Raw genomic sequence first — 22,061 nt, forward strand, 5'->3', positions numbered from 1 at the left:
CATTACTACGTTACATTTACTAGTGTGGCTGATATGTTCTTTTTCTGCATACGTTTACCACACACACATTTATGTCACCATTATGAGGCATTACAGTGTCTCCTATATCACTCATTAGGCCGCTAAATGCACATACATATCTCACTATGCTGAAATGAGAGCAGCCATGGCCAAAGTGTGATCCTCCAGCTGTTGTGAAACTACACATCCCAGCATAGCTTGCCATTGTTGCTATTAGGGAGTCATGTAACTATGGGAAGGCATGCTGGGATGTGTAGTTTCTCAACAGCTAAATGTGCACAGTTTGGACATCCTTATTTAATTTGCAAAATATGGAACATGTTTCAACAAGTCTTTTACAACAACACACTTGTTGTTGTCCCATCACATACTTCACATGACAAGAACTGTGGCCATAACCTCACATCACACCAATGGAGCATGTTTCATATATAAATGGGGGTTATTGGACATGGTTGTGTTCACATGTGTCAAGTGTAGCGCTATCTACAAACACACCTTTCTATTATCCTCAAAACATACATGTAACATATGTACACACATATTTGATTATCAGGGGGAGAAACACACTTGCCTTTTCTTCACCGACACCAAATCCCTCGCCATTGTTGCCACCTTATTCACTTCCTCTGTAATTTTCTCCCAAATCTTTATCCTTGCACTGGGAACCAGCTTCCTGGGAACTAATTTAATTCATTCTCGTGCTAGGGGTACTAAAACTCTCAATTCTGCCTCTTGAAATGCAGGGTTTTTCTTTTTGCTGCTGGTATCCTGCCCAGCACTCTTCTTAGATGGTGCAGGGCGTTTTCTGGTGGCCCAGTCACCTCACCATGCAGCTGCTGGGTCACACATGTTGGCAGAGATGCCACCTCTTGTTCTGGCTGGTTGCTAGGTCCTTCTTGACCCGGTACAGTAGGAACAGGGTCTGTTTGTGAGGGGCCCCCATGATCTGCCGCCCTACTCCTCTCTTGGGCCCTCCTTCTCCGCTCCTGTTCCCTCCTGCTCATTTCTTCCATCATAGATTCCATTTTTGCCCTTACTAGGGCGTCCTCAGCTGCGGAATCGTCAGAGCCTGACATGTTTGCAGCAAAAGTGGTCTGCATCTGGCTGCATATTTATATGCTAAAATCCAGCCTTTCACAAGGGGCATTTTTTTCTGCAATGTTGTAGCTAATTTCCGCTGAAAAATCCCGCTTAAATTACGCGTTAACAACGCACCTGAGCATTCACCTGTACATGAACATACACAGGTTGTTGACCATTCTGTGCTACATGGCTAAATGTGTTCACATGTAATTCCACTGATGAGTATGTGTTTTCGGGTGGTCTCTGCTGGAGTACTTGTATGGTTTCTTATTACAAATTAAAAAGATACCAACGTCACAATGCTTTCCTTACATTTCTTATGTGTAATACTTTTTCACATAGCAACATGTTGTATGTGCGTTATTATCAGCGTAGATCTGTATTAATACATAGTTGCGTGTAGAAATTTTCGCATACTGTATTTACAGTACGTGTCTCCCTACATTGAATGCATACTGTATGTTCGTGTGTGCATATCGGAATGGTCAGCGAATCTTTTCATTTGCATACAGATGGGGCAGGTCTCATCATTGCAGGGAATGGCGATGGCGACGCCAGACGCCATCCCCTGCCACCCACCATCTGTACAGCGAAAGGGGACGCGTGCGCACGAGATGAGCGCGTGTCCCCTTCTGACGGCGCTTCCCCCAGGTCCCCCCCCCCTAACCCTGTCCATCTCCCTGAAGCGGAGATGGACAGGGTTCCCGTCGCCCCGCCGATGGAAACTGAGACACATGCGCGTCTCAGTCAGATGGCGAGCCGGGCTGCTGGCGGATCGCCAGCGGTGACGTTCTGGCGATTCGCCAGCAAAGAAGAGCCCAGCCCCATCTGTACATATTGTTAATCTAAGATGGATTAATAAAGTTTACAACAAAAAAAACTATGTTTTCGACCAATCAGCAACCACCAAAACTTATATATGTACCTGCAATTAATAACTGCGCCATTGCCAATATGTCTACGGCACGGGCTGCCCCATTTCCCCCCCCCCCCTCGGGGAACTGCTGGCGTTGGTCCAGGTAATGGACCAGCGCCTGGGGCCCAGGGGCCCCTATGTCTCCAATGCGGAGAAGCATCAGGCGTATAACGCTGCCCGGCGCTTAATCTATGCCCGGACCCACGTTCGTAGGAGCCTGGGTCAGGTGGAGCGGCGGTGGTCCTATCTGCACCACCGGCAGCCATGGCTACTATCAAGCATTCGGTGGTATATTAGTCGATGTAAGTATTTTTTTCCCCACAAATATGCTTTTCATATGTTTTAAGGAATGCTTTTATATATGTGCATGAGTATCTGGGTGTCCATATGGGTGTATATGGGCCTATATGGGTATATATGGGCCTATATGGGTAGTGTCTATATGGGTGTATATGGGTATATATGGGCCTATATGGATAGTGTCTATATGGATATATATGGCTAATGTATGAATTTGTGAGTAGCATATCTATTCATTAGCATGATATTTTTATTAGTTATATGAAAAATGTACATTTGTACTGTTATGAAAATGACTATTGTGAGTTTTTCTTTCCCCCATTTTCATGATCCGCAACCTTCAAATTCAATACCATCAACATGAACATTTCAGCACGCACCAGGGCACGCATGAGGGCAAGAGAGGAGGCCCAGCAACAGGATGAAGAGGATGCTGAGAGCACCTTGGGGCCCGCTGGTGCCCACCCCATCTCCCCCTCACCTTCCAGCAGCCACTCCTCTACCCCCACCCACCCCCCTACCCCCAACCACCCCCCTACCCCCACCCACTCCTCTACCCCAACCCACTCCTCTACCCCCCACGCACTCCTCTACCCCCACCCACTACCCTCTAGCCTCCCCAACCCCATTTCCAAACCCCCGACTACTCCCCACCCCCAACCCCTACCAATCCCCACTCCACCCCACCACCTTAACCTTAACTCCCATCCCATCCACCTTGCTCCTGTCCCCCCCCATCCCCAAGCACAGGACCCGCATCCAGCAGTGACCAGGATGGGACTGACAGCCATAAGTAAACAATGTGCCTAATGTTTACATACACATGTCTACACATAAACAATCACAACACCCACATATGTGTAGCCCACATCATCATTAGTAGCAACATATCACTGCAGTGCCACCCTGAGCTGTGGCCTGTCCTCCTCCAGGAACAAGGGTCCCCTTGGTGTAATTTTTGAGTGTGGGCATGCCTCACCCCTTGAATAATTGACATAACAGTACATCCAATGACATATCCTACAGTAGTGGTGTTGAAGTTATGTGGGCCCAGCTGTTGTGTAACTACACTTCCCAGTATGATGTGCAACATTCATTTATATATTGGTGTGTTAATAGTGTGTGAGGCCATGCGGATGCATGCTTTTCAAACATAGCTGTAGATGGGGGGGGTTGGAGTGAATTGCGCTGCTGGTTGTAATTGATAACACACTAATTGGCTGTATAAAGAAAAATGCAGGACACACTGTATTCTTTTTTATATAAATTTTTATCTAGAAAAAACACATAAATTTACAATACACATATACAATAATGAATAAAAAATATATATAATACACTAAGAGATGGGATCCCAGTTAAGCAGCTAATTAGCTTAAATAACGTCACAGTATATACTGTTAAACTCAGCAAGGTTAAATCAAGCCAAAATTGTTGTTATTCTGCAGGTAGAGAATAAAGCAGGTAGATAAATCCGGACTTAAATAAGACTGGCCAGTCAAATAAGTGGTATAATGCAGTCACATTAATAGATGCTCACCAGAATAGTAGAGTCCGTACGGGATATTTAGATAGATATATGCAGGTCTAAGGAGCCCCTCAGATAGAATGAAGACTCCTCTCGGCGGAGCGCCGGCAGATTTTCACCGCAGTGTGAGGTGAAGTCACCGTGCAATCAGCGGTGATAAGGAGTAATAAGGTGCCGTCCTGCTGTGCTCCACGAACTCCTCTGGCTCACGTTGCTGGGTTGTATGCAGCTGATGGCCGGCAGCTCAGGGTGGGAGTGAGCCGCACTTCAGCTGAGGATGGATGGATGCCCAGTCCGCAGTGAGCCCAGGGAGGGATAGAGTGGGGGGGAAAATGCACTCTCCCGAAGTGAAGCCGGTGGTCAGAGGCTTTAAGCGGCTAAGTGCCGGTGGCGTCTTGCACGGAATTGTGCTGCTGGCTTGATGGATGTGAGGTGGCTAAATGCCGATGGTGTTGAACGGCTAGCGCTGCCTCCTTGAAGTTAGCTGAGATAAAGCTGGCTGGATCACCTTCTCAGGTGGATAAGGATAACGTGTCAACGCGTTTTGTCCCCTATTGTATTCTGGGAACTTTTTCAAGACAGATCGCTGTAGGCCTATAATTTGTACAGCAATGTCCTAAATTTTAAAAAGTAAGGAGTGGATAAGCCGCAACAATGTCATTACCCTTAAATAGCACAGGTTAATTGTGAGGTTTGAGGTGATTCCCCCAGCACAAACCTCCCAATTGTGATGCAGCATACATTCATCCAAGAAGGAGGAATTTATTTCATGTTATGTAATATGTACAGTATGTGTGTGTAAACAAAATAGTATTTAGTACCGTGTTTACAGCAGACCCATCTTCAATGTAGTTGAAAAATGTATGCGGCCTTCACACTTAACTCACAACTTCTTATTATGTAAAAATACAACAAACATTTGTGTATATTATATATTAATTATAATGTTTTTTTTTCCCTTCACTACAGACACTGAACAGCACCAGGATGAGATACTGAAGGAAATTTCCCTTACCATATTTTATTTAAATATCCTGTTTGGCCAACTGGAGGCCCTCCTTTAATTTTTTATTTTATTTTGAATATTATGTTGAAAAAAAAATAAAAGTTTATGTTTAGTTAGAAGTTGCATGTGTTTTTAATCAGAAAAATGTTAGAGGGTTTGTAAGGGCAGGTACATACAGATGTGTAATGTCACTTATATTTGTAATTTGACGTGAGGGGTAACGATTGATGTGTGTGTTTTTGGGTTAAATAACACATAGTGAAAATACATGAATGTTTTTTTTATATATATATTTATTGGTTCAAATTAGGCATCAGTTAAGGCATCCAATAAGGCATTTGGGGGTAAACAACAACCAACTTAGCATCTGTTATCACAAATAAGTATGCTCGACCTCACCCTGTCAATGTGAGCGAGAAAAATGTTCGCCGAAAAGGGGAGGGGGGGGGTGTTTCCCCGCAGATGCCTTCTAATCTCAAAAGAATAACTGCAATGATCATTACATTTCAAGGGGTGTTAAAAGATGGGAGGAAGGATGTTGAGGAGGATAAAAAAGGGGGGGTGTTAAAGTGAAGCAAAAGAGAAGAAGGGGGGGGAGAGGCGAGAGAAAGAAGGGGGGGGTAGTAAATTCTAGTCTTCTTTTTTCCGTGTTGTGTCACTTCAACATAGGCGAATCTAGAATTATGGCAATGGGTGGTCCCAGATCTAAACACAACAGAAGGCGGACCTTTGCGCGGCGCAGCCGCGCGGCAAAAAGGGGGTGTGGTCTCATGGGAAGGAGGCGTGGCATCACAAAAAGGGGTGTGGTATTACACTTTAGACCATACACAGTAATACCCATTACACATAAAGCCACACGCCGTAATGCCAATTACACATAAGGCCACACACCATAATGCCCATTACACATTGTGCCAAACATCATGATGCCCATTACATACTATATAACAAACCATAATGCCCATTACATATTTGCCACATAAGTGCTGCTTACCTACGTGCTCATTGCTAAGGGGTTCTTGCTTGATGGCACCATAGTACCCATTACACATGGTGCCGCGCACCATAGTACACATTACACATGATGCCGCACACCATAGTACCCATTACACATGATGCCGCGCACCATAGTACCCATTACACATGATGCTGTACACATAATGCCCCTTACATATGATGATGCACACATAATGCCCCTTACACATGATGCTGCACACATAATGCCCCTTACACATGATGCTGCACACCGTAATGCCCCTTACACATTAAGCCACACATTATGTGTAATGCCCCACATACCGCCACTTGTAGCGTCCCTTAAGTAATGCCCCCAAAAGTGCCACTTACTGTATATTTTTATATGAGCCTTCGCTGATGCTGCAGGGAGAGATGGAGAGCGGTGCAGCTGCTTCTATGGGGAGAGGAGCAAAGCAGAATGCAGTGCAGAGCACGCTCCCACTCCCCTCCTGGTGTCTCCTCTAGTCGAGTGGACATTTGAAATATTGTGCGCGCTGTTGTTGTGTGTGACGTCGGGGGAGCATGCCGGCCGCCGGCACCACATGATTAAAGGGGGGGCGGGCTGAGGTGAAAGCGGGTAGAAGAATTGGAGCAGAAGCTGCAGGGGTGATAGTCATTGACAGCTGGGCAGAGAGCAGGGGGCTGCCCGGCTGTATTCAGAGCACTGCAGGTCACGGCTGTTTGAAATAATACCCCTTTCACAACAGAAAATGCAGGGATTTACCGGGGAATATGGTCCCAGGATCATGCAGGGACATTCCCAGGCCGACCCCTTGTACACCAGCCTAGTCCCTGCATTTTCTGGTGTGAGGGGGAGAGAAAACCACTCCCCTCTCTCTACCCCCCTTTAACCAACCAGCTATATCTTTGGAACCAACTGACCCATTTACATGACACCAGTATCATATTGAAGAACTTTTGAGTTGGCTTTAAATGATTTTGGTCCTGTGAAACTGGGCTATTTGGTTCCAGAGAAGACTGCCCTCAAAGAACATAGGCCCTTATTCTGATCGGTGCGGATATTCCCGCATTCTTACGGTGCGGTCCGCACGCCACGGTGTTCTGCCGCGTGCGGCCATCGTCCGTAGAAACGCCCACGGGTCCTCCGCATTCGGACGGACTCACTCTTTAAGAACAGGGCGTGTTTACGGACGACATACAAACCATGCGTGTGCGGGAGAAACACTCAGATTCTGCACGGTATTACAGAGTATTACAGAGTATGCTCGGGAATACCGCATCCGAACGGGAGCCAAGCGGTGCTACCGCACGTAAGCGGAGTATTTACGCCAAACAACCCACTATTATGTATCTTCTGCAAGACATCACATGACCCACTTATTCAAATACCTATCCTCATAAAAAACTTCTTATTTGGATTTGGAATCAATTAGATGCCAATATATCCTTACAAGCATGCCTAACACATGCATTGCACACATTAACCCTTACAGCAATTGAAGTGCAATGGTTTCAATTAAAGCACTGACAAGCGTCCTATTAGTGAGTAATGCGTAAAGGAGTCGATTCTATTGGGTTCAGGTGTTAATGCTTGTAGTCATTAGGCGTACGTTCGCCTACCGCATGAACGAGTGGTGTCCGCTAAGCAATAGTACACTTGTGGACACCGCACATTTCTGCCCTTTTTGATCGCGTGCATTCGGAGTGCTATCCGAATGTACGCCCCCCAACATAAGTGTACTCCCCCGTATCCGCCCATGTTTCCGCCCCGTTTTGCCCACTTTGAAACTACGCCCATGTGTCATTCCGCATGACGCCCATAATACGCCCATATTTCCCGACTGATTGCGGGGAACAGTTTGGGACGGGATTTGTCCGAACTGGTACGGAGTCAAGGCGTGGCACATGCGCGTTGCGTTCTCCACGCATGCGCAGACGCCGAAAACACGCGATCCGAAAGTATGCGGTAAAGTCCGCGTCAATCAGAATAAGGGCCATAAACAGTCATGAAATTACATTTAAGAAATGAAAAAAAAAAAAGGTTTAACCTCAATATCCCTGGAACCAATTAACCCATATGGATCCAGCCTGGTATCAGATTGAAGGCCCAGCGATTTGGGTTAGACTGAGATCAACCTCGAGCTTCAGTGATGCCGAAGGGGGAACTGGCAGCCGTTGAACTGGGTGGGGGTCGGAATTAGCGGGTCCCATGTTATCCTATAGGGAAAACGTTCCAGCTTTGCCTGGCAGTATCTCTGGTTCCCAGGGGGCTAGATACACGGGGCTGGGCTCGTTGGAAAGCCCCAGCCCTCAGCTACAAAATGGGCTAATGGGTGGTCCTATGCACCCCCGGACCACCCCCTAGATTCGCCTATGCACTTCAAGTCAAGTTAGGGCTCATCACTTCACAAAACATAAACATTGAGGACATGTCATATCATCACCCATATCTCAAGGAGTAATGGGCCGAACTAGGGAGTCCGCCAGCGGACCCCATCTATCTACAAGCTTCGATGATCTGGAGGTATGGAAATACACATCAAATTTGTCATAGTTTTGTATACGTGTTAGCATTCGGATTAAGCTGGTCAGCTGTGGAGGGTTCCTCAGCAACCAGTGCTTCCTACAGTGGCGTAGCTTGTGTAAGGCAGCCCCCGCCACTGCTTGGGGGAGCGGGGGCTGCGTGGGCGCCTGCTCCCGCAAGGAGAGGCCAGACAGAGAAGCCGGGAAGCTGAGGAGTCCTCAGTCCGGAGGGGGCCTGCTCATGCTAATTATACACAGCCGGCCACCGCGCTGTGAGAGGAAGTCTGTGCAGCTTGAGGAGCAGGAGAGCCATCACTCAGTCAGGGCTTCCTGATGCTGGCCCCGCCCACCACACTGATGGGCTCCGTGCAGCAGGCCTCAGCCCTGCTCTCCCTGCTCCTGCTCAGCCCTGCTCCCTGCTCAGCCCTGCTCCCTGCTCAGCCCTGCTCTCCGGCTGCCCTGATGCTGGCCCCACCTACCATACTGCTGGGCTCCCTGCACAGTGCTCCTGTAACCTGCTGCTGCTGCCGCCCTGATGCTGGTCCCAAACCTCCAAGGAATGGGCAAGCCAGGTGAGTGTTGTATAGTGGGGGAGTGAGGGGGCTGTGTTTTATCTACTGTAATGTGGTACTTTTATTACTGTGGTGCTGTGTGTGTACTGGGGGAGTGGGGTCTGTAATATGATGGGAATCTGTACTTTAGTGTGTGTGGGGGCTGTTTATCATGTGGAATCATGTGCTGTGTATAATGTAATATGGGGGGCTGTGTATAATGTAATATGGGGGGCTGTGTATAATGTAATATGGGGGGGGCTGTGAATAATGTAATATAGGGTGGGCTGTGTATAATGCAATATGGGTGGGCTGTGTATAATGTAATATAGGGGGGCTGTGTATAATGTAATATGGGGGGCTATGTATAATGTAATATGGGGAGGGCTGTGTATAATGTAATATGGGGGGCTGTGTATAATGTAATATGGGGTGGCCTGTGTATAATGTAATATGGGGAGGGCTGTGTATAATGTAATATGGGGTGGGCTGTGTATAATGCAATATGGGTGGGCTGTGTATAATGTAATATGGGGTGGGCTGTGTATAATGTAATATGGGGTGGGCTGTGTATAATGTAATATGGGGTGGGCTGTGTATAATGCAATATGGGGAGGGCTGTGTATAATGCAATATGGGTGGGCTGTGTATAATGCAATATGGGGTGGGCTGTGTATAATGCAATATGGGGTGGGCTGTGTATAATGTAATATGGGGTGGGCTGTGTATAATGTATTATGGGGTGGGCTGTGTATAATGTAATATGGGGTGGGCTGTGTATAATGTAATATGGGGTGGGCTGTGTATAATGTAATATGGGGTGGGCTGTGTATAATGTATTATGGGGTGGGCTGTGTATAATGTAATATGGGGAGGGCTGTGTATAATGTAATATGGGGTGGGCTGTGTATAATGTAATATGGGGTGGGCTGTGTATAATGTAATATGGGGTGGGCTGTGTATAATGTATTATGGGGTGGGCTGTGTATAATGTAATATGGGGTGGCCTGTGTATAATGTAATATGGGGTGGGCTGTGTATAATGTAATATGGGGTGGGCTGTGTATAATGTATTATGGGGTGGGCTGTGTATAATGTAATATGGGGTGGCCTGTGTATAATGTAATATGGGGTGGGCTGTGTATAATGTAATATGGGGTGGGCTGTGTATAATGTAATATGGGGTGGGCTGTGTATAATGCAATATGGGGTGGGCTGTGTATAATGTAATATGGGGAGGGCTGTGTATAATGTAATATGGGGTAGGCTGTGTATAATGTAATATGGGGTGGGCTGTGTATAATGTAATATATGGGGGCTGTGTATAATGTAATATGGGGTGGCCTGTGTATTATGTAATATGGGGAGGGCTGTGTATAATGTAATATAGGGGGGCTGTGTATAATGTAATATGGGGTGGGCTGTGTATAATGTAATATATGGGGGCTGTGTATAATGTAATATGGGGTGGCCTGTGTATTATGTAATATGGGAAGGGCTGTGTATAGTGTAATATGGGGTGGGCTGTGTATAATGTATTATGGGGTGGGCTGTGTATAATGTAATATGGGGTGGGCTGTGTATAATGTAATATGGGGTGGGCTGTGTATAATGTAATATATGGGGGCTGTGTATAATGTAATATGGGGTGGCCTGTGTATTATGTAATATGGGGAGGGCTGTGTATAATGTAATAAAGGGGGGCTGTGTATAATGTAATATGGGGTGGGCTGTGTATAATGTAATATATGGGGGCTGTGTATAATGTAATATGGGGTGGCCTGTGTATTATGTAATATGGGAAGGGCTGTGTATAGTGTAATATGGGGTGGGCTGTGTATAATGTATTATGGGGTGGGCTGTGTATAATGTAATATGGGGAGGGCTGTGTATTATGTAATATGGGAAGGGCTGTGTATAGTGTAATATGGGGTGGGCTGTGTATAATGCAATATGGGGGGCTGTGTATAATGCAATATGGGGTGGCCTGTGTATAATGTAATATATGGGGGCTGTGTATAATGTAATATGGGGTGGCCTGTGTATTATGTAATATGGGAAGGGCTGTGTATAATGTAATATGGGGTGGGCTGTGTATAATGTAATATGGGGTGGGCTGTGTATAATGTAATATGGGGTGGGCTGTGTATAATGTAATATGGGGTGGGCTGTGTATAATGTAATATAGGAGGGCTGTGTATAATGTAATATATGGGGGCTGTGTATAATGTAATATGGGGTGGGCTGTGTATAATGTAATATGGGGTGGGCTGTGTATAATGTAATATAGGGGGGCTGTGTATAATGTAATATGGGGAGGGCTGTGTATAATGTAATATATGGGGGCTGTGTATAATGTAATATGGGGTGGGCTGTGTATAATGTAATATGGGGTAGGCTGTGTATTATGTAATATGGGAAGGGCTGTGTATAGTGTAATATGGGGTGGGCTGTGTATAATGCAATATGGGGGGCTGTGTATAATGCAATATGGGGTGGCCTGTGTATAATGTAATATATGGGGGCTGTATATAATGTAATATGGGGTGGCCTGTGTATTATGTAATATGGGAAGGGCTGTGTATAATGTAATATGGGGTGGGCTGTGTATAATGTAATATGGGGTGGGCTGTGTATAATGTAATATGGGGTGGGCTGTGTATAATGTAATATGGGGTGGGCTGTGTATAATGTAATATAGGAGGGCTGTGTATAATGTAATATATGGGGGCTGTGTATAATGTAATATGGGGTGGGCTGTGTATAATGTAATATGGGGTGGGCTGTCTATAATGTAATATAGGGGGGCTGTGTATAATGTAATATGGGGAGGGCTGTGTATAATGTAATATATGGGGGCTGTGTATAATGTAATATGGGGTGGGCTGTGTATAATGTAATATGGGGTAGGCTGTGTATTATGTAATATGGGAAGGGCTGTGTATAGTGTAATATGGGGTGGGCTGTGTATAATGTAATATGGGGTGGGCTGTGTATAATGTAATATGGGGTGGCCTGTGTATTATGTAATATGGGGTGGGCTGTGTATAATGTAATATGGGGTGGGCTGTGTATAATGTAATATGGGGTGGGCTGTGTATAATGTAATATAGGGGGGCTGTGTATAATGTATTATGGGGTGGGCTGTGTATAATGTAATATATGGGGGCTGTGTATAATGTAATATGGGGTGGCCTGTGTATTATGTAATATGGGAAGGGCTGTGTATAGTGTAATATGGGGTGGGCTGTGTATAATGTATTATGGGGTGGGCTGTGTATAATGTAATATGCGGTGGGCTGTGTATAATGTAATATAGGGGGGCTGTGTATAATGTAATATGGGGTGGGCTGTGTATAATGTAATATGGGGTGGGCTGTGTATAATGCAATATGGGGAGGGCTGTGTATAATGCAATATGGGGAGGGCTGTGTATAATGTAATAAGGGGTGGCCTGTGTATTATGTAATATGGGGAGGGCTGTGTATAATGTAATATGGGGTGGGCTGTGTATAATGCAATATGGGGTGGGCTGTGTATAATGCAATATGGGGGGCTGTGTATAATGTAATATGGGGTGGCCTGTGTATAATGTAATATGGGGTGGGCTGTGTATAATGTAATATGGGGTGGGCTGTGTATAATGCAATATGGGGGGCTATGTATAATGTAATATGGGGGGGGCTGTGTATAATGTAATATGGGGAGGGCTGTGTATAATGTAATATAGGGGGGCTGTGTATAATGTAATATGGGGTGGGCTGTTTATAATGTAATATAGGGGGGCTGTGTATAATGTAATATGGGGTGGGCTGTGTATAATGCAATATGGGTGGGCTGTGTATAATGTAATATGGGGTGGCCTGTGTATTATGTAATATGGGAGGGCTGTGTATAATGTAATATGGGGTGGGCTGTGTATAATGCAATATGGGGAGGGCTGTGTATAATGTAATATGGGGTGGGCTGTGTATAATGTAATATGGGGTGGCCTGTGTATAATGTAATATGGGGTGGGCTGTGTATAATGTAATATGGGGAGGGCTGTGTATTATGTAATATGGGGTGGGCTGTGTATAATGTAATATGGGGTGGGCTGTGTATAATGTAATATGGGGAGGGCTGTGTATAATGTAATATAGGGGGGCTGTGTATAATGTAATATGGGGTGGGCTGTTTATAATGTAATATAGGGGGGCTGTGTATAATGTAATATGGGGTGGGCTGTGTATAATGCAATATGGGGTGGGCTGTGTATAATGTAATATGGGGAGGGCTGTGTATAATGTAATATGGGGAGGGCTGTGTATAATGTAATATGGGGTGGGCTGTGTATAATGTAATATGGGGAGGGCTGTGTATAATGTAATATGGGGAGGGCTGTGTATAATGTAATATTGGGGGGCTGTGTATAATGTAATATGGGGTGGGCTGTGTATAATGTAATATGGGGTGGGCTGTGTATAATGTAATATGGGGTGGGCTGTGTATAATGTATTATGGGGTGGGCTGTGTATGATGTAATATGGGGAGGGCTGTGTATAATGTAATATGGGGTGGGCTGTGTATAATGTATTATGGGGTGGGCTGTGTATAATGTAATATGGGGAGGGCTGTGTATAATGTAATATGGGGTGGGCTGTGTATAGTGTAATATGGGGAGGGCTGTGTATAATGTAATATGCGGTGGGCTGTGTATAATGTAATATAGGGGGGCTGTGTATAATGTAATATGGGGTGGGCTGTGTATAATGTAATATGGGGTGGGCTGTGTATAATGTAATATGGGGTGGGCTGTGTATAATGTATTATGGGGTGGGCTGTGTATAATGTAATATGGGGTGGCCTGTGTATAATGTAATATGGGGTGGGCTGTGTATAATGTAATATGGGGTGGGCTGTGTATAGTGTAATATGGGGTGGGCTGTGTATAATGTAATATGCGGTGGGCTGTGTATAATGTAATATAGGGGGGCTGTGTATAATGTAATATGGGGTGGGCTGTGTATAATGTAATATGGGGTGGGCTGTGTATAATGTAATATGGGGTGGGCTGTGTATAATGTATTATGGGGTGGGCTGTGTATAATGTAATATGGGGTGGCCTGTGTATAATGTAATATGGGGTGGGCTGTGTATAATGTAATATGGGGTGGGCTGTGTATAATGTAATATGGGGTGGGCTGTGTATAATGTAATATGGGGGGACGGTGTATAATGTAATATGGGGAGGGCTGTGTATAATGTAATATGGGGTGGGCTGTGTATAATGTAATATATGGGGGCTGTGTATAGTGTAATATGGGGAGGGCTGTGTATAATGTAATATGCGGTGGGCTGTGTATAATGTAATATAGGGGGGCTGTGTATAATGTAATATGGGGTGGGCTGTGTATAATGTAATATGGGGTGGCCTGTGTATAATGTAATATGGGGTGGGCTGTGTATAATGTAATATGGGGTGGGCTGTGTATAATGTAATATGGGGGGACGGTGTATAATGTAATATGGGGTGGCCTGTGTATAATGTAATATGGGGAGGGCTGTGTATAATGTAATATGGGGTGGGCTGTGTATAATGTAATATGGGGTGGGCTGTGTATAATGTAATATAGGGGGGCTGTGTATAGTGTAATATGGGGTGAGCTGTGTATAATGTAATATGGGGTGGGCTGTGTATAATGTAATATGGGGTGGGCTGTGTATAATGTAATATGGGGTGGGCTGTGTATAATGTAATACGGGGTGGGCTGTGTATAATGTAATATGGGGGGACGGTGTATAATGTAATATGGGGGGGGCTGTGTATAATGTAATATGGGGTGGGCTGTGTATAATGTAATACGGGGTGGGCTGTGTATAATGTAATATGGGGAGGGCTGTGTATAATGTAATACGGGGTGGGCTGTGTATAATGTAATATGGGGGGACGGTGTATAATGTAATATGGGGGGGGCTGTGTATAGTGTAATATGGGGGGGGCTGTGTATAATGTAATACGGGGTGGGCTGTGTATAATGTAATACGGGGTGGGCTGTGTATAATGTAATACGGGGTGGGCTGTGTATAATGTAATACGGGGTGGGCTGTGTATAATGTAATATGGGGGGACGGTGTATAATGTAATATAGGGGGGCTGTGTATAATGTATTATGGGGTGGGCTGTGTATGATGTAATATGGGGAGGGCTGTGTATAATGTAATATGGGGTGGGCTGTGTATAATGTAATATGGGGTGAGCTGTGTATAATGTAATATGGGGTGGGCTGTGTATAATGTAATATGGGGTGGGCTGTGTATAATGTAATATGGGGTGGGCTGTGTATAATGTAATACGGGGTGGGCTGTGTATAATGTAATATGGGGGGACGGTGTATAATGTAATATGGGGGGGGCTGTGTATAGTGTAATATGGGGGGGGCTGTGTATAATGTAATACGGGGTGGGCTGTGTATAATGTAATACGGGGTGGGCTGTGTATAATGTAATACGGGGTGGGCTGTGTATAATGTAATATGGGGTGGGCTGTGTATAATGTAATATGGGGGGACGGTGTATAATGTAATATGGGGAGGGCTGTGTATAATGTAATATTGGGGGGCTGTGGGGTGGGAAGCTTCTGGCCCGGCCCCACAGGAAGCTTCCGGCCCGGCCAGTCTTTTTCAAGGGACATGGGTAGCCACAGAGAGGTAATGTGTATGGGGCATTATGGGGGTGGGGGGGCGCCTAAAAATATTTTGTCTTGGGGGAGCATAATTTATAGTTACGCCACTGGCTTCCCAATAAGTTTCTTAGCCGCCGTTACTAATAAATTGAGAAAAGGTATATTCTTCTGTTGACCCTTGTTCAGTTCCCACACGTCAAAGTTGGCAAATAGGAGTGGGAAGGGATGTAGAGTTACCTTAATATCCAGTGTGGTATTGATATAGTTTATTATCTTATGCCAGAATTTCTTTATCCTTCCACAGGTCCACAAGTTGTGATAGAGGGCCTTATTCGAGTTCACTCTTTCAGACAAAATCCTTCTTAGATGGACAAAACCATGTGCACTGCAGGTGGGGCAGATGTAACTTGTGCAGATCTAATTAGATTTGGGTGGGGTTTTACTTCAAAGTGAGATCTATATTGCAGTGTTAAAATAAAGCAGCCAGTATTCACCCTGCAAAGAATCACCAAAAAAATCACCAAATCTATGTCTATCTGCACATGTTACATCTGCCCCCCTGCAGTGCACATGGTTTTGTCCATCTAAGAAGGATTTTGTCAGAAAGAGTGAACTCGAATAAGGCCCATAGTGACGCTGAGGCTGAGCCGCACTTCAGGCAACAACCTGGGTCATCTGGACAAAGTGGCTGCGTTGTGCCGGAGATATATATGCTCTATGAACTATCCTTGTGTGCGTCTCCTGTAACATGGAGGAGCGCAGTATGTGTAATGTGCTATTCAAATGTTTGAATAATGTATCGCAAGATGACAATAAAGGAATGTCTTTACTCCACTGTCTTCTAGCCTGCTCCTGTATTTTGGGTTTTAGGAATTCACTATATAACATCCTAGTTTTAAAGCGTGCATTGTTAAATTTGTGTCAGGAACCCCGGTTCTCATACCACTCGCGTGCGCCCCTTACCGGCACGCTGGGGTAATATACTCCGCAGATCAGCTGCCGGTACAGTCTGTAATCCCTGGCGTGATGTGTCCTGCTTCCAAGTCATCCCCTGTGTCACTGAAAGCTCCAGGTGTATTCCCTGATCAAACAGGAAAAAGAGAAAAACTGCGCAATTAGAAATACTAATAATCAATAAAATGTATTAGAAATAATAATCAAATATACACTAGGTATGTGGCCACAACCTATAAAAAATTGGAACATAAAACACATCTACATGAGTAAAAATACAGATAAAAATATGTATAGCATCCAATAGGGCTAAGCTATTCCATAATCACAAATGGCTCAGTGTTAATTACCCTATAGGTTAGTATTGCAGGTTATTGGATTAATCGGCTCTTTAAAAATATAAAGTTGGATCCAGAAAGTCCATGGGTGACATTCTATGGGATGAGATAATCTGACTTTTGCGTATTTTTTTGCAAAAACTGCCGTTTTCGCACTTTTTCCCGAATTCGCATATTTAATGAGATGCGAAAAACGGCAAAAAGTGCGGTTTTGCCGCGAAATCGCACTTTTTAAAAGTGCGATTTTTAGTTTTCGCCAGAACTCGCATCCAGATGTTTTTACATTGAAAAGTATACAATTTGCATATTTAATGAGATGCGAATTAGAAAAATGTGTCTAAAATTCGCAAAAAAATCAGACCAGGTTCTGAAATGCGAAATGGCCAGAACCCTGCACAGATCATTGAGATCTGTGCATGGCCCTGTGGTAAAAAATGTTGAAAAGTGTTTTTTTTTTTTTTAAATGGCGTGGGGTCCCCCCTCCTGAGCATAACCAGCATAATCATTGAGCTGGGGCTGGTTCCAAAAATACGGGGGACAAAAAGCATAGGGTCCCCCGTATTTCTGAAACCAGCCCCGGACTCTTGGACCGGTCCTGGTTCCAAAAATACAGGGGACAAAAAATCTGGGGGTCCCCCGTATTTTGAAACCAGCACTGAGCTCCAACAGCCCTCGGTGTCATGGCGCAGCCGGGGGACACTTTTTACACAAGGTCCCCCGGCCGTACCATGAGCACCGTGGCTGGTCAGCCTTGGACGGGGTACCTGGAGGAGTGGGGACACCCCCATAAAGGGGTCATCCCCCCCCAGGCTTCACCCATCCAGGGCTGAAGCCCGGGGCTGTCACCGGCGTCCATGGCCAGTTGACGCCGGCCTGATAGGGTTAAATCTTCCATACATAACATTGCTTGATACAGGAGAACTACAAGTGCCAGCAGACCTCCCCGGATGCAAGGACTTGGAGAAACACAAGTCCCAGCATGCGGGGCATTAATGGGCCCGCTGGGACTTGTAGTCCACCTGTAAAAAGAATGTTAAAAAAAACACACACACACAGAGAAGTAAAACTTTATTACACACACACACACACCTCACTTTTACACCAATATACTCACCAATCCAGGTCCAGCGCTGTCCTCTTCACAGCCGGCTCCCCCCGCACTGACAGCGGGGAGAACCGGCTCTCTCCGATGCCGCTAACAGCCTCTGTAGCGCTGTCCCAGCGCTACTGAGGCTGAGAGCGTGATTGGCCGATGCGTCTCCATGGAGACGCATAGCTCAGCTCTGATTGGCTGAGCTTTGCGTCTCCATGGAGACGCATAAGCCAAAGACGCTCTCAGCCTCTGTAGCGCTGGGACAGCGCTACAGAGGCTGTTAGCGGCATCGGAGAGAGCCGGTTCTCCCCGCTGTCAGTGCGGGGGGAGCCGGCTGTGAAGAGGACAGCGCGGGACCTGGATTGGTGAGTATATTGGTGTAAAAGTAAGGTGTGTGTGTGTGTGTGTTAATTACCCTAATTACAAATAATAAAAAAGTAGGTAAGTACCTTTGGAGACCTGTAGCATTTATACATTCCCTAGTGCCTCCCAGTTGCTGGAACTGAATTTCCTTGATCAAGGAAATTCAGTTCCAGCAACTGGGAGGCACTAGGGACTGTAACCTGCTACAGGTCTCCAAAGGTACTTACCTATTTTTATATTATTTTTATGTCTGGCCAGACAACCTTTGCAACTAACCTGATGGTTTGCTATTAACAGCATTGTATGCTAATCGGAAACTTACTATCTACTAACTACATTCTAATAAAAAAAACATCATCATCGGTTTGAATATATGGACTTTCTGGATCCAAGTATATATTTTTAAAGAGCCGATTAATCCAATAACCTGCAATACTAACCTATAGGGTAATTAACACTGAGCCATTTGTGATTATTGAATAGCTTAGCCCTATTGTAGTGTTTAATAACGTCCGGATTGTTTAGCGCTGGTCTCTTTTTCTTCTTTTTTGGTATTTCCTGATCAGACTGCAGGTCACATGATCCAGGTAAGCTCCAACTCACTTCCTGGTCTGTGTGCTGCTGCTGCGGCTAATTCCCTTACCTGCGTCTGATTCCCTCATCAGCTGGAGGGATAAAAGCCTGTCTCACAGTCTCCTCCCCGTCTTGAACCACTCGTCAGTTCCCCTGAGAATTCTCCAGCGTCAGCTCCTGTCAAGACTCCCCACTTGCTCCAGAGGTGCGGTTTCCTGAGTCCGCTGTTACTTGTGTCATTCTCAGCATCACTGGTTATTCCACTCCTGCCAGAAGCTTCCACGAGTTCCATCTGCCGTGTGATCCAGTCTTCTCTGCGCAGCCCAGGTTACCTTCTCAGCATCCAGATACCAGTGGGTTCCCATGCCCGTCTCCTCTCGGCTCCCAGGCCGCTCCAGCGATCCCCAGTGATCTCCAGTGTTCCCCAGTGATCTTTAGCGTTCCCCAGTGTTCCCCAGTGATCTCCAGTGACCCCCAGTGATCACCATCGTGTCTCCTCCGGCTCCCAGGCCGCATCCCACGGTACTCAGTCTCCCACACTGTGTATCTCCTGCTATTCATATTCCTCTGTGCCCTCCGTGTTGCTATCAAGCATTCAGTGCCATCGATCACCATCGATGGCACCCCTCAACATCTTTGCTCTAGAGACTCCAGAGTATTAAACCCTGCCAAAGCCACAGTGGAACCTGGGCAGAGGGCCGCGACCTGGTCGGCAGTTGCAGCGAAGTCCATATCCCCTTGCGGGGGTCCCTGGTGAATACCACTGTCGGCTTAGACCCCGCGCCTCTGCTTTAGGTCTCAGACAATCCTCTGTGTCCCCGGCAGGTCATCTTCACCTATCCTCCGTGCATGAGCTCCAGCTACCTCAAGCCTCACCGCTTCCGGTTCCCTGCGCCCTCCAGTGGCGCACCCAGGTCAATGCCGGGAACACAGATAGTCCAGGCCGTGACAATTTGGTTATGATAGAGTGTAATTTAATTGTGTCTTGCGTGTCTGGGGAGACCGGGAGTAGTGTGGCTACATAGAGCAGTAGTTGCATAATAGGAAATATGCTTTGAGCATTTAGGTTGTAGGTTGATTTCAGTTGGTCATAGCGAAGCACATGGCCCCCTAGGTCAAAGACCTGCAATGTGAGTTTTAGCCCTCTTTGGTAGATTGGTTGGAATGCTGGGTTTTGGATTCCGGGGGAGAACAGTGGGTTTCCCCATATTGGTAGCCATTTTGAGTTTAGTGGTGATACTTTGAATACTTTGCATGTGTACCCCCATGCCTCATAAGTATCTCTGAAAAAGAGGTGGTTTAGTATGTGTTTTGGGATCTTGGCTTTAGGTGTGTGGAGTAGTGCGCCTGGTGAGAAGGGGTGGAATAGTGGGCTGTCTAATTTATGTACGGAGAAATTGTCTGATTCTAATAGCCAGTCCATGGCATGTCTAGTCAGGAGAGCCTTTGAGTATGCATTAAGATCTGGGAGCGCCAGTCCCCCCTCTGCTCTTGGCATCTGGATCTTGACCAGTGCTATCCATGATTTGCCAGATTTCCAAATAAATTTGGTGCATAACTGCGTAAAAAGTTTGATGTCTGCTTTTGATAGTTTGATGGGTAATAGTTGTAATAAGTATGTTATTCTTGGGAGTATAATTGTTTTCATTACCTCCACTCTGCCCAGGAGCGAGAGTGGAAGGTCGTGCCACGTCTCCATTGTTTGTTTAGCCTTTGCAATGGCTGGGGATATATTTATCTTGTATAGGAGATTTGGTTTATTAGGTATCTGAACACCAAGATATTTGATGTCTTTCCGTTACAGTTTAATGGTGCGCAAGGTAGGGGATGACAGAAATATTGGTGCATTACCTCGTAGCATCAGTAGCTCTGATTTGTTTATGTTGACCCTGTAGCCTGAGAAGCTGCCAAAGTCTTGTAAGATCTGCATTGCTATAGGGATGGAATGCTCCGGGTGTGACAGGAAAAGCAACATATCGTCTGCAAATAGTGCCACTCTAAGGTCGATTTTGCCCACCTGCACACCCTGATAGAGCGGGGATTCTCTTAGTGTGACCGCCAGTGGTTCCAAGGCCAATGCGAATAGGAGCGGGGACATGGGGCATCCCTGTCTCGTTCCCCTCAATATTGGGAATGGGTCTGATATGCTTCCATTACATAGAATCCTTGACGAGGAACCTGAATATAGTGTTTTTAGTTTTAAAGAGAAAGAAAAAAGTACTCTCCTTTGTTTGGGGGCACGCTTGTCAGAAAGAAATACATTTTTGTAATGGTTGTTAGTTGTAAAACGTAACTTTTAATTGGTAATTCTAAAAAAGGCTATAATATGAACAAAAGACACAGACAAACTACACAAAACATAAATACTGTAGTGGTAAGAAACCACTTGTCGGACTCAATAGAGTCCCTCCAGCGATTTATCGCTGGTATCAACAATGTGTATTGCCACACTTGTGGGTAAGTATTCAATGTGTCCGAAGGTGTGGGTCAATTCAGTATATTGGATTTCAATGAAGTGAGACACTGATAGCGAAATAGTTAAAAAGGTATTAACAGGTTACAACCAATAAATTGTATGGTGTGTGTCCAGTTCACAAATGTATAAACTATGCAGGATCGGCGTACAATTTGGTGACAAATGGACAGAGGACACAAACAAACTACACAGAGATTAAATCAGTGGTCAGAACCACTTGTTGTACTACAGTTGAGTCCCTCCAGTCATTTGTCTCTGGTATCTCAAACGTGTATGGCCACAGGTGTGGGTTTAAATGGGACACTGGTAGCAAGAGTAGGATGGATATGTAATCATAGGTAACATCCAATAAATTTGTGTAGCTTATGTCCAGTTCACAAATACATGATGCATACAATAGATTGTATGGTGTGTGTCCAAGTCACAGATGCATTGTAATATGCTGAAACGGTATCAATTTGTGTGACAAATTGGACAAAGGACACAAATAGACTACAAAAGATAGCATAAAGTGGTCAAAACCACTATCTAGGCTTTAATTGAGTCCCTACCGTGAGTTGTCTATGGTATTACAAAAGTGTATAGCCACAGGTTGTGGGTCAAATTGATTTATGTGTATGCCCCCAGATGTGGGTCGCTTTGATAGACTAAATTTCAACAAAATATATGAAGACACTGGTAGCAATAATAG

At 45.3% G+C, this 22,061-nt stretch overlaps 1 protein-coding gene across 1 annotated transcript in view; it reads left to right on the forward strand.

Moving 5' to 3' along the window:
* The first annotated feature begins 8,805 nt into the window (after positions 1 to 8,805).
* Positions 8,806 to 22,061, forward strand: part of LOC146072888 (uncharacterized) — a 52,882-nt gene continuing 39,626 nt past the window's right edge. Inside the window, exon 1 of the mRNA XM_083180067.1 lies at positions 8,806 to 8,930. Within this exon, the coding sequence (XP_083036193.1) occupies positions 8,894 to 8,930 (37 nt within the window). The 5' untranslated portion in view covers positions 8,806 to 8,893. The remainder of the gene's footprint in view (positions 8,931 to 22,061) is intronic.

This window comes from Crinia signifera, chromosome 4, assembly GCF_055691185.1.
Source record: "Crinia signifera chromosome 4, ASM5569118v1, whole genome shotgun sequence".
NCBI classification, from domain to species: Eukaryota; Metazoa; Chordata; class Amphibia; order Anura; family Myobatrachidae; genus Crinia; species Crinia signifera.